General features: G+C 40.5%; 1 protein-coding gene across 4 annotated transcripts in view; it reads left to right on the forward strand.

The window, feature by feature from the left end:
• The window catches only part of PATJ (PATJ crumbs cell polarity complex component), a 157,191-nt gene that overhangs the window by 39,409 nt on the left and 99,004 nt on the right, over positions 1-18,778 (forward strand). For all 4 annotated transcript variants that reach the window (XM_055724501.1, XM_055724504.1, XM_055724502.1 and 1 more), the window contains exons 18-19: positions 15,455-15,664; positions 16,559-16,678. In XM_055724501.1, coding sequence (XP_055580476.1) covers positions 15,455-15,664; positions 16,559-16,678 — 330 coding nt within the window. The remainder of the gene's footprint in view (positions 1-15,454; positions 15,665-16,558; positions 16,679-18,778) is intronic.

Here is an 18,778-nt window from a genome sequence, read left to right on the forward strand (position 1 = left end):
GGCTTTGAATCAAGCCATGAAAAGTGGTTTTCAGAAGTAGCTTTATTAGGACTGTCCTTCACAGTCAAAAGGAAACATCAGGGCTGACAGGTGAATCGATGTTGCAAATTCAAGTTTCTGTAAACACAAATTTGCTTTAATACATGTATTTAATTTATTAGTAAAAGAATAGAGATTGGAGAACCTAATTAGTAATTTTTCAGTTATGCTTCTCTGCTTAAACTATTAAACCAGTATGCCAGAGATACAGGTAGAGTTTTCAGGGTGAGGGGCAGGGGGCATGTTGACTTTCAGAAATCATTCATAGCTTAAAAACTTGGATTTCTCCAAGAATGACCATTTTAGGGTAGACTATATACTTAATTTTTAAGCTCCTTAGAAATATACAGAGAAATCTTTAATATGGGGGAAAATCAATGAATCCTTCTTTCAAAAATACTGTGTTCAATTAAATATATAGAAACTCTCAAAAACTGTAGTCAGAATGAAATGTTCTTCATTCTAGTCAACATGATATACTTATAAATCTCTAGCCGTCATATTTATAAGGAAATAAAATTGCTGGATCACTCTTCATAATAATATACACATCACATATGAATACTGCCTAAACATTGTAGTTTAATAAAATGTGTTTAACTGTTGTGCATAAATGTCAAGTGATATAAAATTCACTTTTTGATACAGTAAGGCATGAATAGAGAATGAATTAAAATAAAAAATATTTGAAGTGTTATGCAAAACCATTAATTCTATATTTTACCAGTGTGATTTAAGATTACTGAAAATAGATCCTGTTAGTCATTTTCGCTGACACATGTTGTGTTGCAGTGCCAGCTTTACTGTAGAGTTGCTAGGAGTCTTTACAGAGCAGTAATACACAGATTTGCTTTTAAGTTCTCATATAATCAGAATTAATGAAGGCTTTAATAACAGGCTTTTTATTTACTTATTCGCAGATGCAAATACATGAGCAATGTTGTGGTACTTTCAGCTAAATTTAAATACATTCTAATCAATTCTAAATGAGTGGTAAACCACTTAATCTCAGATCTTTATAATTTCAAGATATTTATGTATAAAGTATGCTCTTTTGTTTGGGATTTGCCTCTTAGATCTTTTACACTTTTCATCATCTGCAGATTAATTTTTATAGAGAGATATCTGTGACTGTGTGTGTGTTTATGTAAATACATCCATCACATTCTTGAGTGCAGGGCAAAGAAAATAAATAATTGTCCATGCTAGATTGGAGGCGGGGGAAAAGAAGGATGTGGTTCCTGGGAGACTGTTTGGAATTCTTAAAGCAGATTTGCTGAGAAGCACAAAATTACAGTGAAGTGCTTAATTGTGGCTTAAAGGACCTGGAGACCTAACTCTGTTTTCCAAATTTATTTTTGCAATTTTAACCTCCTATAGGAAGTGAAAGTTGGTTGGTTTTTTAAGGCATATACTTTTTGTTTTGCAAGAGAAGATTCAAGCTTTATAATGGCAAATGACACTACTTGCACTATGTATCCACTGGTGATTTTGCTCTTTTTGAGTAATTATATGATTTTAATTTTTTGTAGATTTTTTTTTAAATGAAGATGGATATTCACATGGTCTAGCTTCATGGATTAGTTGTGTCGGTGAGAGACCAACCTTTCTAGGCTCCCATTAGTGTTGATGGAGGTAGGGTGGGGAGGAAAATACTTTTTAAGAGGTGATTCTGAGCAGAATGCCTATTCATGGTGCTTGTAATTGCGCACAGAAAGACTGTCTCTATCAGTTACAGAAGTTTAAGGAAGGTTTGGTTTTAAGGAAACTGGGGTTTTAAGATCACATTGCTTTTATAAGTTTTGCTTGAAATGAGACTTGAGAAATATTGATAGGACTTTGGAAAGATCAGTAGGAATAGTGAAGCAACATTACAGGAAAAAAAAAAGTGATGCATTGTTATTCCATGTTACTTTCCCCCACGTCAGGGGGGTATAACATCTTTGAAATGCTACTGCAGTACCAGTGTACACCAGCCCATTCCAGTTGCTTCTTGTGAGAGACTGGTGACTGTTATCTGCAGTATTCAAGAACTCCTGAAATCCTGCTCATACAGATGTGTTCATTTATGACAGTGAGCAATGCCAGATGTGCTGCAGAAGTGGAAGAATGCTAAGCAATTAGAGACCAGGCTGCTTATGGTGCTGTGGAAGTTTCTTCCTACTGCTTTCCATTCATGTTTGTTATTTGTTTTGAAGCGTGGGGCTTTTTACCTTTCCATCTTAATTTTGATTATAGAATTAGATGTGGTGCTGAATACTCTCATGGTGTATAACATAGTATTTGTCATTTTGTTTTCTCAAAACTGACTACGTATTTGACATAAAAGGTATTGTGCCTCAGTTATCTAAAATGCTGTGCTTCCCAAGTCACGCTCTAAAAAACCAGTATTAATAAAAATCCTTTATGAGGTAGAACAGGAATCTAAGTACATAGAAAACTTGAGTGCTGAGATCAAGAAATTATTACTCGGGTATATTAATTTTTAATGGGCTGTCTTTCTAATAATGTTTCATCTATCAAATAAATGATAAGCATATCCCAGGTGACTTGCAGGATATTCCCAGAAATGTACAAGCATAATTCCAATGCCTATATATTTTAATGAACTAATTACAAATTAATTATACCAATTATGCATAATCAATAGTATTTATACTTTGTCCTGTGTTTTCTTTTGTCTGTCTTTAGGGATTTAAATGTTTAAAACAGAGCCGCCTTCTTTTTTTAATAAGGTGCTCTTGAAAGGCCTGTACGCATGTTATTAAAACTGTGGGATACCATTAGAGAAATAGAGTAGACTTACCCTCTTTGCTATAACAGGACTGTATTTATATAGGATACTGTTGAGCTTCCCGTGATCACTATGTATAAAAAAAATCTTTTCCCCCCTTTGCTAAATGTCCTAATTTGTAATTATGTGGTAGAGAATCTAGAATCTTTGAGAGTGCTTCTCTGCTAGCAAGGTCAATACTTGGCGAGAGGGGAGGTGGATGGAGAGGCTGATCTTGTGTTTTCTTGAAATGATCAGTTCACTGATTTTTTTTTCTCCCGCTGTGATGGCTTATTTAAATAAGAAATATTGAAGAGCTTTTAAAATTAAATCTGTGTATTTTTCTATTGTCACTAATACGTTGGGATTTTGTCAAAGCTCCTAGGCTAGGCATTGCTTTTTCTTGGTAATGCTTGAATGAAAAGCCTGCAGGAGAGGCAGTAGCAGCCATGCCAGTAGGCTCTGCATGCCGTGTGCTTTCTTCAGCTGATAACACATTGTGCTCAGCAGAGACCTGAGGAGCAGCATTGCATTGCTGGTGATTCGATCTTGAACAGGGACCCTGCCCCCCTTTTGGCCATTAAATAGGTGTGCTGTTCAGTCCTCTGGCCAACTTCTCCACAAAGTAATATACTCTGCCTCCCTTAATTTCCTTGTAATTTCACTTGGAGAAGTTGCGCTCTTTTTCACCTCCTGACTAACTTTTATGTAGTGTTGCTGGCACAGTTAGCGGCAAGTATGTTTTGATGGTGAATGAGGGACCCAGTACACTGTTTGTAGAGTGCTTTGGGATCATCTGTGATGCAAGGGACTACAGTAAATGCATATATTGTTCTTTGTCAATAGATGTGAAAGTGTCCAGCTTTAACAGTAAGTTTGCCTAGCCTGAAGCTAAACCTCCTAGCCAGCAAGTCAAGAGCTGAACCATTGTTATTGAGACCAATCCTTTTTCTCAGAAAGAAGTTAAAAGGAAAGAGGGCATGGTATGTCATCAGGTTAAAATAGAGGAGAAATGCTGTATAAAAATGATGGTGATCCCAGGGTGTTAGAGTAAGAGGAAAAGAAAAATCACACAAGGTGAGGACTTCTAGAGAAAAAGAAGAGATCACAGTAGTATAAAAGGTACTGAATGGCCCTGAAACAGTGTTTCCTGAAGACCTGATACACTCAAGCCAACAGATTCTGTCAGTAATGTTTTACAGAAATATTGGAAGAACCGCAGGTATCTGAATTGCAGATTTCTTGAGGCAGTATTGACCAGAAGGTAACTTGAATGGTCTGATGAGCTTTTATCAAATTAAACAAAAAGCTGAATGGACTTTATGTGGAGCTTAATTTACTGTGCTTTGAAGTCACAGTATTTTAAAGCAGCTGTTTTAAGGTGCGTGAAACTGGAGAGGGCAAGGGTTGGAATAGAAGCTTGACATTTTACATAGCTCTTGGGAATGCCTGTGAGATGCTGTTTCTCTCTTTCTCTCTCGTGCTTGAAAGGTAAGTCCCCAGTGCCTGGCTGCTTTTGCACAGTACCCAGATGCTTTTGCACAGTACCGAGCTGCCCTATAGACCTGTCAGCCAGTAGGAGCTCATGGGCTCACTTGCTCCAAGTGGTCCTTGCCAACATGGGTGTAAATGTCTACCTATCCATCGAAGCAGTAACAGGCATTTCAGCACTGTATGATCTTCATGTTACCCAGACCAGAAACGGCATGAAATGTGCCTGCCTTCGTGAGCCTGGGTCAATCTTTAAGGGGTTCTTACTGTAGTCTAGCAATAGGGACTCCACAGCCGCCTTGTTGCTGGACTTATCTTTCTTATCATTAGCAATTTTTTATTGCAGTTGAACTGAAGTCTTTTTTTGCTGCGCGTTCAGCAGGTTATGTTTTGTCCTTCTCCCAGGGAACATGGGAAAGAATTGTTTTCTTTTATAACAATCACTGCATAGTCCTTCACGGCAGGAAGGGAAGCAATTTAGGTGTCTCCAAATATCTTTCCTCTTTTCTTTATGCCCCAAACAAACAGGCTCCAGATGTAGAGTTACAAAAAAGCAAACTGACTTCATATTTGTAGAAGGTGGTATTCAGCTGGATTATATTTTTTGTCTGTCTTGGTCAGTTCAACAGCAAGATGCAAGCTGGAATGCTTTGACATGTTGCTGGCTAAATGTTTGCCCTGTTGTGATAATTTGAGCTTTGTCTGTCTTGTGATAAGTTTGTTATGAACAAAGAAGCATATTCACATCCTTGTTAAGCACATTTTCACCTGATCATGTGATGGAAACCTGTGGCTTACTGGCAAAAGCTGCACAGCTGTATTAAAACCCAGTTTTACAATGGCTGTCAGCTTGGTACTGGGAAAACTGATAAAGGCAGCTTTTCTCCCATCTCTACAACCCATCCACATTCATTAACATCAAAGTTCTGTAAGCCTCAGTACCAACTGTGTTGGTACTCATCTCACAGAGGATTTGCTTCTCTCCCCCTATGGGAAAGTTCTGTGTCCTTTAAATCATATTAAGCTGCTTCATGTGTAAAATAATTCTTAATAGTGTGTCATGAATTGAATTCAATGTAGCTTTTTGAAAAATTCTCTTGGAGTTCAGCTTAAATACTACTTTTCAGGACCAAAGGGCTGGTGAATGCAATTGAGCACATTCCTGGTAGTTTCTAGGGTGTTTGTGATTAGTGGTTTCCAAAACCTCAGTGCAGTAGTACTAAAAGCATTGGGAGACCAGAAACCACTTCAATAAGAAATCAAAGAGACTGTGTATCTCAGCATGAGTTACAGACAGGTACACAGGAATAGCTTGCTGAGGTAGAGAAGCTGGAGAACTTGGAGGCAGGAAGCCATGCCAAGGCTTGAGTATGCCCTGATGCTGGGCTTGAGCGGCGGGGGAGGTCATCAGTCTGACTTGAAGTGAGAAGTTAAGGAGGCATTTCATAGAATCAGGAAATCATTTAAGTTGGAAAAGACCCTTAAGATCTCTTGAGTCCAACTGTTAACCCAGCACTGCCAAGTCCACCACTAAACCATGTCCCTAAGTGCCACATCTGCATGTTTTTTAAGTACCTCCAGGGTTGGGGACTCCACCCCTTCCCTGGGCAGCCTGTTCCAGGGCTTGACCACCCTTTTGATGAAGACATTTTTCCTAATATCCATTCTGAACCTCCCCTGGCACAACTTGAGGCCATTGCCTCTTGTTCTATTGCTTGTTATCTGGGAGAAGAGACTGACCCCACCTCGCTACAGCCTCCTTTCAGGCAGCTGTAGAGAGTGAGGAGGTCTCCCCTGAGCCTCCTTTTCTCCAGGCTAAACACCCCCAGTTCCCTCAGCCGCTCCCCATAACATTTTTGCTCTAAACCCTTCTCCGGCTCCACTGCCTTTCTTTGGATACATTCAGCACCTCAGTATCTTCCTTGTATCATACCTTCCCAATATGAGGGGCCCAAAACTGAACGCAATATTTGAGGCGCAGCCTCACCAGTGCTGAGTACAGGGGGGTGATCACTGCTGGCCACACTGTTTCTGGTACAAGCCAGGATGCCGCTGGCCGCCTTGGCCACCTGGGCACACTGCCAGATGATGTTCAGCTGACTGTCGACCAGCACTCCCAGGTCCTTTCCTGCTGGTCAGCTTTCCAGCCAGTCTTCCCCAAGCCTGTAGTGCTGTGTGGGGCTGTTGTGATCCAGGTGTGGGACCCAGCACTGAATCTTGTTGAACCTCATATGATTGGCCTTGACCCATTGATCCAGCCTGCTGAGATCCCTCTGCAGAGCCTGCCGACCCTCTGGCAGATGAACACTCCGCCCCGACTTCGTGTCACTTGCAGACTTAGTGAGGGTGCACTTGATCCCCTCATCCAAATTGCCATTAAAGGTATTAAAGGGGACTGGCCCCAGCACTGAGCCCTGGGGAACACCACTTGTGACCAGCTGCCGGCAGGATGTAACTCCATTTACTACAACGCTTTGGGCTTGGCCATCCAGCCAGTTTTTTTACCCTGTGAAGAGTACGCCTGTCCCAGCCATGAGCAGGCAGTTTCACAGGAGAATGCGGTGGGAAATGGTGCCAGGGGCTTTACTGAAGTGCAGGCAGACACCATCCACAGCCTCTCCTCATCCACTGAGCAGGTCACCTTGTCACAGAAGGAGATCAGGTCGGTCAGGCAGGACCTGCCTTCATAACCCCACGCTGGCTGGGCTGATCACCTGGTGGTTCCGTACGTGCCGTGGGGTGGCACTCGGGATGATCTGCTCCATAACCCTCCCGGCACCGAGGTCAGGCTGACAGGCCTGTAGCTCCCTGGATCCTCCTCCCAGACCTTTGTGTAGATGAGCATCATATTTGCTGTCCTCCAGTCAACTGGGACCTCCCCGGTTGGCCGGGCTGCTGATAAATGATGGAAGCTGGGTCGGTGAGTGCTGCCGCCAGCTCCCTCAGCACCCTGGGGTGGATCCCGTCTGGCCCCAGAGACTGGTGTGTGTCTGTGTGGTGTGGCAGGTCACCGGCCATTTCCCTTTGGATTGTGGGGGCTTCATTCTGCTCCTTGTCCCTGTCTTCCAGCTCAGGGGGCTGGGCACCCGGAGAACAACTGGCCTTACTGATAAAGGCTGAGGCAAAGGCGATGTTAAGTACCTCAGCCTTTTCCTTGTCCATTGTTACTATGTTTCTCCCTGCATCCAATAAAGGATGGAGATTCTCCTTAGCCCTCCTTTTGTTGTCAGGTACAGAGTGGAGTGGCATATCCTAGGGGTGGCCCTCCTGTCTTTTGTGAGCTGTGACAGCCAGTGCTCTGGACAATACCTGAGTTTGCAGAGGAATTGGAGCATTACTGAGAACATCTGTTTTTCTTTGGTTTGTCGCATATCCTTGAAATAAATGCTAAGCAGTATTATTATTAACCTTTAGAAATGTTTTCCCTATTCCCCCAAATTCTACAATCTGGTTGTTCTTTTTCATTTCCTGCTAGGAAGAATAGCTTTTAATAAAAACAAAAAACCCCAAACCAAAGAAATTCATTATTATTCCACAGATGTCTTCTGCCTGCAAGAGAAGGCGAGAATTTAAAGGGACAAAACTGGAGCTAGATTTTCTGTTAAACTCTTGGCAAATCTCAGCAAGGGTAAGATAATGTAGATGAGACTAGAAGGAACTGTGCAACTGAGTGCTTTCTTTCAGTGAGCATGTGGAGACAGTGGAGCAATGGGCGTGTAAAAGCTCAACCCAGACAGCTCCAAATCTGCTGTTCTGAACCGATGAGATTTGAGGTACGTGTTTGTGCTGATGGATAAGCATGAAGAATTCTGAAAACTCATGCAAGTTATGAGGTATTCTGTTTTCTTAATACCTCACCCTTCTGGAAGATGCTACTCCCTAAATCCAAATAGTGCTGTTGCACTTGGAGGTTTTTTTCTGTTCTCACTGCGATTCGCAGCAGCCTTAAAACTCTCTGCAACCTTTTTGCCTACCCTTCTCGTCTTTTTTGCCATCCATGCTGTTAGAAGTTGTCTTTGGGCCAAGTCACTGTTTGCAGATCCTTGTTGCAAAACCAGAGCCTGTCCTGTCTCCCCACTTTTCTCCTGCAGCTTTTTCTGTAATGAATCTTCTGTAATTCATGTGTTTTCTGTTTAAGATGCAAGCTCTCCACGCAGAGGAGAGCTCTGGCTTGTGTGAAAACACACACTGCGCTTCCACAGACTGTTAACAGTGTTGAGGCCAGTGTAGTGAACTGGTGAAGTGCTTGCTGCATTGGTGGATTTTTAGTTCAGGGATTATTTGAATGTGAAAGCTGATCAAACCCAGAATGTGCATTAGGACTACTATGTGTAGGTTGTGTAGGTGATACCATTCATGCTTTTTTTTCCCTTGGCTCATTGGTATTTTTTATTTATTCCCACACATCTCTATCCCTTCTTTATCTCATCACACAGTGGCTTTCCTCCATTTCCTTATGAGTTCAGGGTTTTTTCTTATCTCTGCGGCTTTTCCCTGTAGTCAGCATTCAGTGTGTTTTTTCTGGAGCTGGGAAGTCTGAAAGTGTAAGATATTAAGAGAGTCTAATGAACGTAATCCTTGTGACTTTAGCTCTGTTGAGAGCAAATATGAAAGGCGTATGAAACCTTAGGTTGATTGAGAAGTTTGATAAATTAAAAGATAGTGGTGTGCACCTGAGTCCACTGCACAGCGACACTTTCAAAACTACCGTAGTCAGTGCCTATCTTTGATCTTTTTATTTGAGAATTGGAGTAGTGCGTAAGATCTTTTTCTTTTGACCATTCCCTGGAGGCACTTTTGTTGCAACTATCTGCTGCATATCCCTCTTCCGCAGCAGATGAACATTGACTGCGTAGCACTTGGCAGCTCTGCCAGACCTATGTGGGTTTGAGTAATTGCTGGCCACCATGTTCATTCTTGCTGTAGAAGACTGATATGATTTCAGATCGCAGATGATGAAAGCCTGGTTTGGGAAACCCATTGTGCCACCTACTCTTACTTTGCTGTTCTCTATACTCCTTTGGGTGTGGTTCTATATATTTTGTTTATGTTTTTTCTTTCCTTGTGAGTTCCTGTTTCTTTGCTGACATTTCCCACAACAGAAGTTTTGATTAATGCTGGCTGCACACTAGAGCTTCTGAAATTCATTGCTTTATTCCCTCACTACAGATCAATAAATACTTATGTTTTATTTCCAGTGCTTTGCCTTACATCACAGGAAAGTTCAGCGTTCCTCCTTGAATACGTTCTGTATTTAAGTTTGTATTACTTCAGCACATCAGCCTGTAGTTTATTTCTTTGGTACAGACAGAGGCTGTGCATTGTGTAGTCTTCCTAAGTAGTTCTGCTGACTGCAATCTAATACGAGTGGAAGAGGCAGAAACAAGTCTTAAACGGTTTGAATTTCAGTTTGATTGCCCATGCAGTGGACCTAACAAAAACTAGTTGAGCACTTTCTCAGGGATGTTTTTTCAGGCTTTAGAGTACCTTTGGCAGTTCCTACGGCCAACTCCTGTAAATACATTGGCGCGAATGAACAGAAGGTTTGGACCTTGAGTCTCAATCCTAAGTTGAGGCCGCCTTAAGGAGGGAACTTGGCCTCACTCACACCTGATTCTTCCTCTCTTCCATTTCTGTGGGGAAGTACTTAGTGCCTTTGAAAAGTCTGCAAGTTGTTTACTGTTCTTGACTCTTGCATCCTATCGGCATTGTTGGTGTGTATGTGGAGGGAATGAGTGGTACTTCACAAAATGAGAGCATGGATGAGTATTTTGAGTAATTTCACAACACTGAGCACACAGGTAAATTACTTCATGCACAGTTCTGCCTTTGTTCTACATAACAGTAAGATGAACCTAAAATGCATTTAGTCCTGTACGTTGTTGACAAGTGTATGTTCCTCATACAGTATGCTACAGTGTTGTGTTTTAAGAGTCTTTCAGTCTGGTATCTTATTCACTTGCAAACTGAAGAGTTTTAAATATGGATATGTATGTTAGACCTGGAAGTGGTCCCATGCAAAATGTAATGAAGCGGGATTGCTCTGACCTCTGAGCTCTAACATGTGTTTGTTTTGGCTCTCTCGCAAAAACCTGCAGTATACAAATTGGCACTTGTAAAATTGTTCAGATAAATCAAAATTGGTACAGGAAAAAAGTTTCAAAGTGTTTCTTTTGGGATCCTTTACCATGCTATTTTTGATGTGTGTTTTCAGAGGAGTGTTTTTGTGGCAGTGTGCAGTTTGTTGCTTGAAGAAAGCTAAAATATTCTAGGAAGTCAGGCTAGCTGAATTTAGATCTTAAGTGATGCCAAAACTAATATAGCCTGTAAGTAAGTGAGAGTGACTTTGCACAGTAAATGTCAGTCACCCGCAGCTTTGTCTTACATTTTCATATGAGCCTTTAAAAAAGGAAAACACAAACAAAACCCCAGAAAACGTGGTAGCTGCTTACATCCAATCGAATTATAGCTACAGTCTACTGCATAGGACAGGCTGCTCCTCATCCTCTGCGCATAGCGAGGGCTGTACAGATGGGGATGGACTTGTCAGAGCTTGAAACGCCTCCGGTAGTGCGGGAGCTGGGCTGGCCTGGAGTGCCCTCTCTTGGCTGCTGCGGAAACCTCACATTTTGGTAAGGACGGGGAAAGAATCAGTCGGTTGTTACCATTTTAACTTTCCAGTGTGATGGACAGAGGTAAGCTGTGTTGGTTGTATTTCGAGATTTGCTTTCTAAGGACCTCTGATAGCCAGCAGTGTGAATCTTGGGTGCCCATGGCAAGTTTGAATCCCTCACTTGAAGCCACAATAAAGTTACGCGCTCCAGCAGCATTGCACGTAGTACTCTGTTAACGTGGTGCTCCTGGGACTCTTAATATTTTAGCAGAGCTCAGGTTTTTAAGAGGCTTCATACTGCTCTGAATCCAGGGATCCCAGAGGCAGCAACTGCAGTGGCCCCTGCTTGACTTTGCACTGTTAAATGAATCCAGAACAAATGAGACTCTGAAAATAAGAAGAAAAATTTGACACCTGGACTCCAGCAAACATTTGTGGATTTAGATGAGGAGCAGTAGGGGGGAAGGGAAAGCCTATGGTTCAACATAGTTAAATATATGGTGTGCTAAGTATGAATAAATTGTGACTGTTTTAAACAAGTTCGTATACTCTATGGCTGGCTTGAGCACAAAGGAAAAGACAACAGCTACGACATACTAGTTCCTCAAAGGGTTACCTGGAGGCCAGCATCCTGGGCTGCTGCTGGTGCATGGCAGTGGTCAGTTTTCATCGCTTATACAAGCGGCAGAGTTTTTACATTCAGTTCTTTCTTAGCAAAAGAATTTGTGTCAGTGATTGTGAGTTAAAGGGTTTTGTCTCCTGATAGCCTTACTTCTCAGTCTGATTCCTTTCCTCATTGTTCATAAATTATTCATTTGTGTAAAGGAATCCTTCGGCAAACTGAGGTTAAAAGTTTGTCTTTAAATATACCGAGCCTAGTTCATACCCATTTTCAGGTGACCAAATTGCATGGCGCTGTCCTGTGCAGACTCCCTCTGCTGTAATGCAAAGTCATGTAATAATTTCTTGAACTAGTGAAGTTGAGTCACTTCTATATTCTAGTCAAGTACCATTACAACAATATCTTAGCTCTGGGTTTGGGGAGGGAGTTTCTTCCTAGCCTGTAAACTCCATCCACATAAATGAGTCTTTCACTTTAAAGGAAAAACTGAAATCTGGTCCTGACTGCTAGTGACTAAAAATCACTATTACCTGGCTTAATGTGAGCCAAGTAAAATGAATCAAGAGCCTTAGGGTGGGTGTGCAGTCACAGCTAGTGATGTTTAGTAACCTCGAATGGCTCTGGCTGGTCTGTTAACATGAAGGTGGCCCTGAAGGCCATCAGGGCACTGTGGGAGTCAACTGGCCTTTTGCAGTTAGTGTAGAAGGTAAGAATCTGCTTTTCAGCCTGCTGCTAGCACTGCTTGCTTTCAAAAAAAAAGACAGCAACCCACATGGTCCAGTTGCACTCACAATTTACAAGATGTGAATGTGAATTCAGTGTTTGCTGGCCTGTTTTAGCAGGTGGTGTTCTTTGGGGTGCATTTCAGTTTGAGTGTAGATTGTAAGGCAAGATTTAAAAAAAAAAACATTGTTCCTTTTGTTTTGTTAAAGAAAGCACGCTGCAATCCACAGTTACAATCACTCTCATGTTAAATTATAGAGAGTACTTCTTGATGATTACACCTTGAAATTCAGTAGGTCTGTACCTTTGCATGCAGCTTTTGTTGCATTCCTTGTGGCAATCGCATTGTGATCTGCAGTCACTGATAACAAACACTCAGGGTTTTACAGCACTGCTCGAGTTACTGGCTTAGCCCTGTTACTGTGTAGTTTATATTGCTGTTCTCTTCCTGTGCAATAGCTCCCTCTGCTTGAAAACAGCAGTGTAATTATAACCCCTGCTTTGTGTTTGCCTGATCAACTTTTTTTAATATGGGCTCCTTTTTTTAAGATTTCTGCTGCAGCTCTTCGTGAAGCAATTCCAATACACGGCTAACACTTGTACATGTGGTGAAGCAGCGACGGTAACAGTGCTGTTCTCAATAGAAACTTTGTATGTTTGCAGGAACTCTAATCTACATTTCTAACATGAGGATTAAATTGTGTTGGAACACTTCTTCACCTAAATTATCTCTTTCCAAAACATAATGATTTATTGAAGCCAAAATGTTTTTGTATCAGTAAAAACTTAAGTTGAAACAGGACTGTTTCTCATCCGAAATGTGGTAGTTAAGCCACTGACCTTGAATATCTACATAGAAGAAGCTAATGTTGAGGTTTCCATGTCCTACCTAAGCGGTTCTGGTCTGGAATGAAAAAAATAATGACTTTGGATCAGACAGAGCAGGGATTTGAACTTGATTCTCCCATTTTCTCAGCCGGCACTTAACTACTGGGCTAATCATTCACTTGCAAATTTTTGACAGCTTATCTGCATCAGTAAGGATGAGTGCTGGTGTTGTTTTGTTCATTTTTATCGGTATAACTAAGCCAGCAGAAGTCATATTACAAAAGCTGTTGTGTCAGCAAAGGTGTAGTTTTGCTGAGAGAGCGTTCACCCATTTAGGGACCCAGCATAAACCTTGCTTGCCATGGCAATATGAACCCATGACAGGAAAACTTGCTGGTTTAGTTCTATTAGCAAAGCCTTCCTTACGTGAGCGGTGCCTTGCTTGCTCAAAAATGGCTGTCTCAACACAATCGTGATTTTGCGAAGAAGTCCAAAAGATTATTTTTATTTTGCATTGGAGCAAACCCAAAAATTAAAACCATCCTAAAACTCCGTGTCAAAAGGATTGTTTGTTCTGTGGTCAGCTGTCATCAGGTCGGTTAGGCACATGGTTTTGTCGGCAAGGGCAGGCAGAGCTGATTCTCTATGCAAAGGGCAGCAGTTAACTTTATGTTTTCAAAATTCAATGCTCTTAAAGCGAAACCTCTTCTTTTACATCTTGGAATCCTTTGGATTCTTCTTCTGGACTTTCTGCGTTAGTATTTGTTTTGTTTCTAAAAATTTCCAAAGCGTATGCAGAACATGGGTAGCTTGCTATTTGAAATAAATGAAATCCTTTCCCCTTGGCATTGTGTGAGGCAGGTTTGAGCATAAACAGTCAGACAGCCCAAGCATATTGGCACAGGTTCAGTAGGCAGAACACCATTGCGCAGCAGAGGGAGGTTGCTGGGCTTGATTATCAAGACATGATACTTGCAAGGAAGCCTCTTCTGTACAGTGTGGATACCCAGTGTTTGGGAAGATTGTAAAATGGCAGGATTAAGCAGTAGAACAAGAGAGAATTATTACTAATATGTATTTACTTGAATTCCGTTTCAGCATGGCTCTTCCTGCTGAACTGTAATTGCAGTTCTCTAATTTCAGCCATTTACAGATACTATATTCATTGCCTCATATGTTTGCACGTACCTTAAAAAAACATGTTCCCTTGGAAAGCATTGTATAGTTATATAAAAATAAAGAGTTAAAAAAGCATTCCTGTTTTCAAATTAACTCTGCTGAATTCATGGTGGTCTTTGTGATTTGATTTTTGCCCCTTTTTTTAATCCATCCCGTGCACTGCATAAGATGCAAGTCCTGAGGGAAAAACAGTACTTGATTATGCGTTTGAAGACACAGTGCATACAAGAAGCATTTCTGAACTTTATGAGTCTGTAGCAAGGGGGCAAAAGGCTAATTCTAATCTTAAAAAGACAACAAGGAAAGAAAAAAGCCCCATAAATTTGGTTTGTGTATCTTTCTGCCACTATATAATATCTTATGATCATTTCATTGGATTGAGGATAAATACTTAAATGGCTGAATGCATGATAGAAATGGTACGTGACACAACACAAAGGCTAATACTGGGGAAAAAAATGTAAGTGAAGTCACTATCTTTGTGTCAGATTGCAGCCTCTCCATTGTGTATATTTTCTTCCACTTCACATTCCTCAGTGTGTTCCTTGTCTTCAGTAATAATCTTAATCTTCCCTTGCTGTCCCCTGTATTGTTTGTCAAGGAAGCTTCATGTGTGGAGTAAATGTCTTTCATGAGTTGTCATGCAGATTTGACAAAGCAAGAACACTTGAGAAAACTGCAGTAATATAGCAAATGTATACTACTTTTTCTTGAATGTTTTGGGTTCGATTTTTAATTTTAATTTAATAATATTTTCAATTAGATTTCCACTCTTGCAGTGATTTTTTTTTAACATCAGTTTTGCTCCTATGAAGCTCTTGAATGGCATGCAGAATGGTTATTTTATGTAACATTAGCACATAACAGGCCGGATGGAGGCTTGTGGAAGAGTGCCAGTGTTGTTTTTCTATTTGCAGGTTGGCCTGGCTGTTTCTGTCTATGTAAGAAGAGGGCAGGCAGGTATCAGTCAGCTTTCGGATCTTAAAATTTCTGAATGGTTTAGGCAAGTGAAAGAATATCCTCCTACTGCAAACCTTTCTTTTTGTAAACTGTAAGCCTTGGCAGTACTTTTGAACATCTCAGCAAGCTTCAGTTTGCAGCATTAGGTGATGAACGTGCTTTTACATACTCAATTTAAACATCATCTTTCTAGGGGCTTAGACTTTTTAAAATATTTTTTTTTCAGGATCCCTTAGATCCAACAAGAACAGCCATTGTGATCAGCTCTTTGGTGGCAGGCGGAGTAGCCGAACGTGGGGGTGAGCTTTTACCAGGTGACCGCTTGGTGTTTGTAAATGAGAAATATTTGGACAGCGCCACTTTAGCAGAGGCAGTGGAAGTGTTGAAATCTGTGCCCCCAGGTACAGTTTCTCTTGGAATCTGCAAGCCTTTGGTGGTAAGGACTGACTTTAACTTTTTTTCTGTTTTATTCTATGACATGTATACTGGGTGGTTGTATTTGCAGGGGGTGGGGGGTGGGGGCAAAAATCCAGGGTAGAAGTATGTATGCATGTGGAAAGCAATTAAGTTCCTATACATGTCCAGAAATTCTTGCTAGATGGGAAATAGGCACCTCAATGTCCAAAAGGTCTGACTGGAAAACCAGTGTTCTCAGGTTCCTTCTGAAAGAACATCCACATGGAATCAGAAGACATGTCTGGGCAAACCTATGCACACTGGCCCTATACGTAGGTGTAACATGGTTTGAGCAATTCAGGAAATCGGTTAAATATGTGCTGAAGTCCATTTCACTGTAAGACACTGCTGAGTGCTTGCTTGAGCTCCACTGACATCAAAGAAACTTAATCTGTTTGAAGTCAAGACTGTAAATTCAAGTAGAATTTCCTTTTTCTAGAATCAGGGCTTTGGAACAGACAGTAGTTTACTAGAGAACACTGCAGTATTGTTCATCAAGGGCACTCAGGCAAAATTAATTAAAGCGTCATCTAATAGAAAGTGCTTGTAATTCAAAGTGGTAGGGGAGTGGTGAAATAGGAATGTAGGAAAGCTGTTAAATGTATTCCTTCCTTTTCTAAAGAAGTGGTATTTCATTGTTCATATGTAGGAAAGAAAGACAAATACAAAGATATCTCTTTATTTTCTACTATATCTGTACTAATATCTCTGTTGGGTTCCTCTCCTCCATTTATGACTTCCCTTTTTTATAATTCTGTATCTTCTTCCCATCTTTTTTCTAAAGGCTGTTTCTTCCTCTCCCTTGGGGTTCATTGAAAAACGTGGGAATTCTCTTGTTTGTTTTCCTTACTCATCATTTCAATTGTCTTTCTAGGGAGAAAGCAAAGGGGAGGAGAACATGCACAGTGTGGATTCCAGCAACATTAAAACTAGCCCTGGATCTCCAGAACCAATAGATAATATTAATTTCTCAATAATACTTGAAGCACCACAGGTATTTGGTTACTCTTTTGGATCAGCTGAAGTTTATCTGGAGAGCTAATGATGTTTTAAAGTAAAACGAATAGTATGTCCTTCAGAGAAGATTTATGTGTTGGATAGACTTCAAGGTGGATTCCCTCTGAAAACCACTTTTTACAGCTAACTGTATAGTAATTGTATTGTGAACAGTAAACATATGCATAGTGCTTACCAATGCAGTTCCCAGTCTGCCTTATCAAATTTAGTTTGTCATTAAAATACCTTGGGTTACCTTGGATATGAAATAGTAATGTTATGTTATTATTAGTCATAAGTAGTTGGTTCAGCTTTGCGAAGAAGGTAAGGTATGGAAGGAGAATACAATTTATTATAATGAAGCAGAACAAGAAAGTAGTCTAGTGCATAAGGCAAGCTTGAAATCTGTTCTTCATAGACTTCCTATGTGGTCTTAGTGATTTCTTCACTCTCATTTTCAAATCTCCTCTTTCTTATTTTCTGAGAAATAGTTCTGTTTATTGTGGGAGGATGAGGCAACTAAAGGTAGTGAGAAAATCAGATACCAGGGTAATAGTATGGCAGATATTATTGCCTGACTTGTGTAGAGTGAGACAGATGTGGATGTTTTTGAATTTTCATCTGTTTGCAAGCATTTTGCAAAATTTTTATTAATTCACATTGGTAAAATGCATTCTTTTTAGGCCAGAAAAGACAATACATAAAGGATCATCCATCCAGAGCTGTAACACAGTAATAAAAATAAACTCTAGATTTTCTTGTTGCTAAACTTGTCTGCCTGTTTCCAGATACAAACTTATCTTTAATGCTGAAATGGTGTATTAGAACCACCAAAGAAGAGCAATATTACAGGGTAGATGTGGGTATACTGTGTAGAAATCAGCTTGGACATGATATTTACTGATTTTCATGATGTAGAATGGAGTTTGTTGTTTTCTGGATGCATAGGAAGGGTTTCTAGCAGAGCAGTTAGTCCTCTGCCAGCTCAGATTAGTTTTATTTAGGAAGGAGAGAAACAATGTTGTTAAGTATTTTTAAATAAAGTATTTTATCTTAAAGTCCTCCTGAATATAGAAACTGGAATGATCAGTTTGTACAAAATACACATAGAGGTATTTGCTTGTATTATGACAGCATCAATAGTAGCTTAGAGCAGTAGTATAAAATTTCCATCCATTTATTACTTTTACCTGCTCATATAAGAGCCAAGAGTGGTGTGTCATGATGGCTTCCACTCTTATGCACTAGCATAATGCTGACAAAGCTGACTTTAAAAAAAAAAAAAAAAAAAAGAACTTAAAGATTTTATATGCTACAACAGTAGACTTTACTGTCATGTTTGCAGTATTCCCTATTCCATTGGTAGCGTCTGCTGCTGCAGTGCAGCAGTCGGTGATTATACATACCTAACTGCTGTATCAGGAGATGGCAATACAAATTGCTGTGTGGTTTCTGAACTAAGTCAATTGTTTTATGTAATGATGAAGTTGGTGCCTCTTGCAGAAGTGTTTGGAGAATGATGCTGCAGAAGTGAAGTGAAATAAATGAAGTAAAGATGAGGAGAATTAGAATCTCTTCAGACTGGGTATTTTTTGAGATCAAGGTACACAGGTCAAATAGACTAAAGGAACATTTAATGCTTATGAAAAATGTGCTAATTTCCATATTGCTAATGTCCTGCTTTTGTGCCAAGCTGGTATTACTGCATTGTTTCCTTATGCTCCTGCCTTTCTCTTGTTTTCTCTCCTGTCTCTCACTTGATCTATGCGAACATTTTGACTGGGGTTTTTTCTCATGCATTTGTACAAACCTAACAAAACAGGATTTTGGCACTAAAGGTCAGAAATGGTGAAGTGCCCTGGGGAGTCTGGGAAGGGGAAGGAAGCAGAAAGAAAAACATTTTGATTGAGGACCCCTGAATCTGTGGATTGGTTTCAGTGTTTGGGGTTTCAGTGCCTTTAAGATTGGGTTTGGGCATACATAACGTGGTGGCCTGAAGGAAAGAGAGGAAAAGCTTTCTGTGTGTGGCAAGCTTTCTGGTACCGGTGCAAGACATAAAATTTCAGGTGCCTGTGCAGACTCACTCTGAGCCAATGAA

This window comes from Falco cherrug, chromosome 12 (assembly GCF_023634085.1).
Source record: "Falco cherrug isolate bFalChe1 chromosome 12, bFalChe1.pri, whole genome shotgun sequence".
NCBI lineage: Eukaryota > Metazoa > Chordata > Aves > Falconiformes > Falconidae > Falco > Falco cherrug.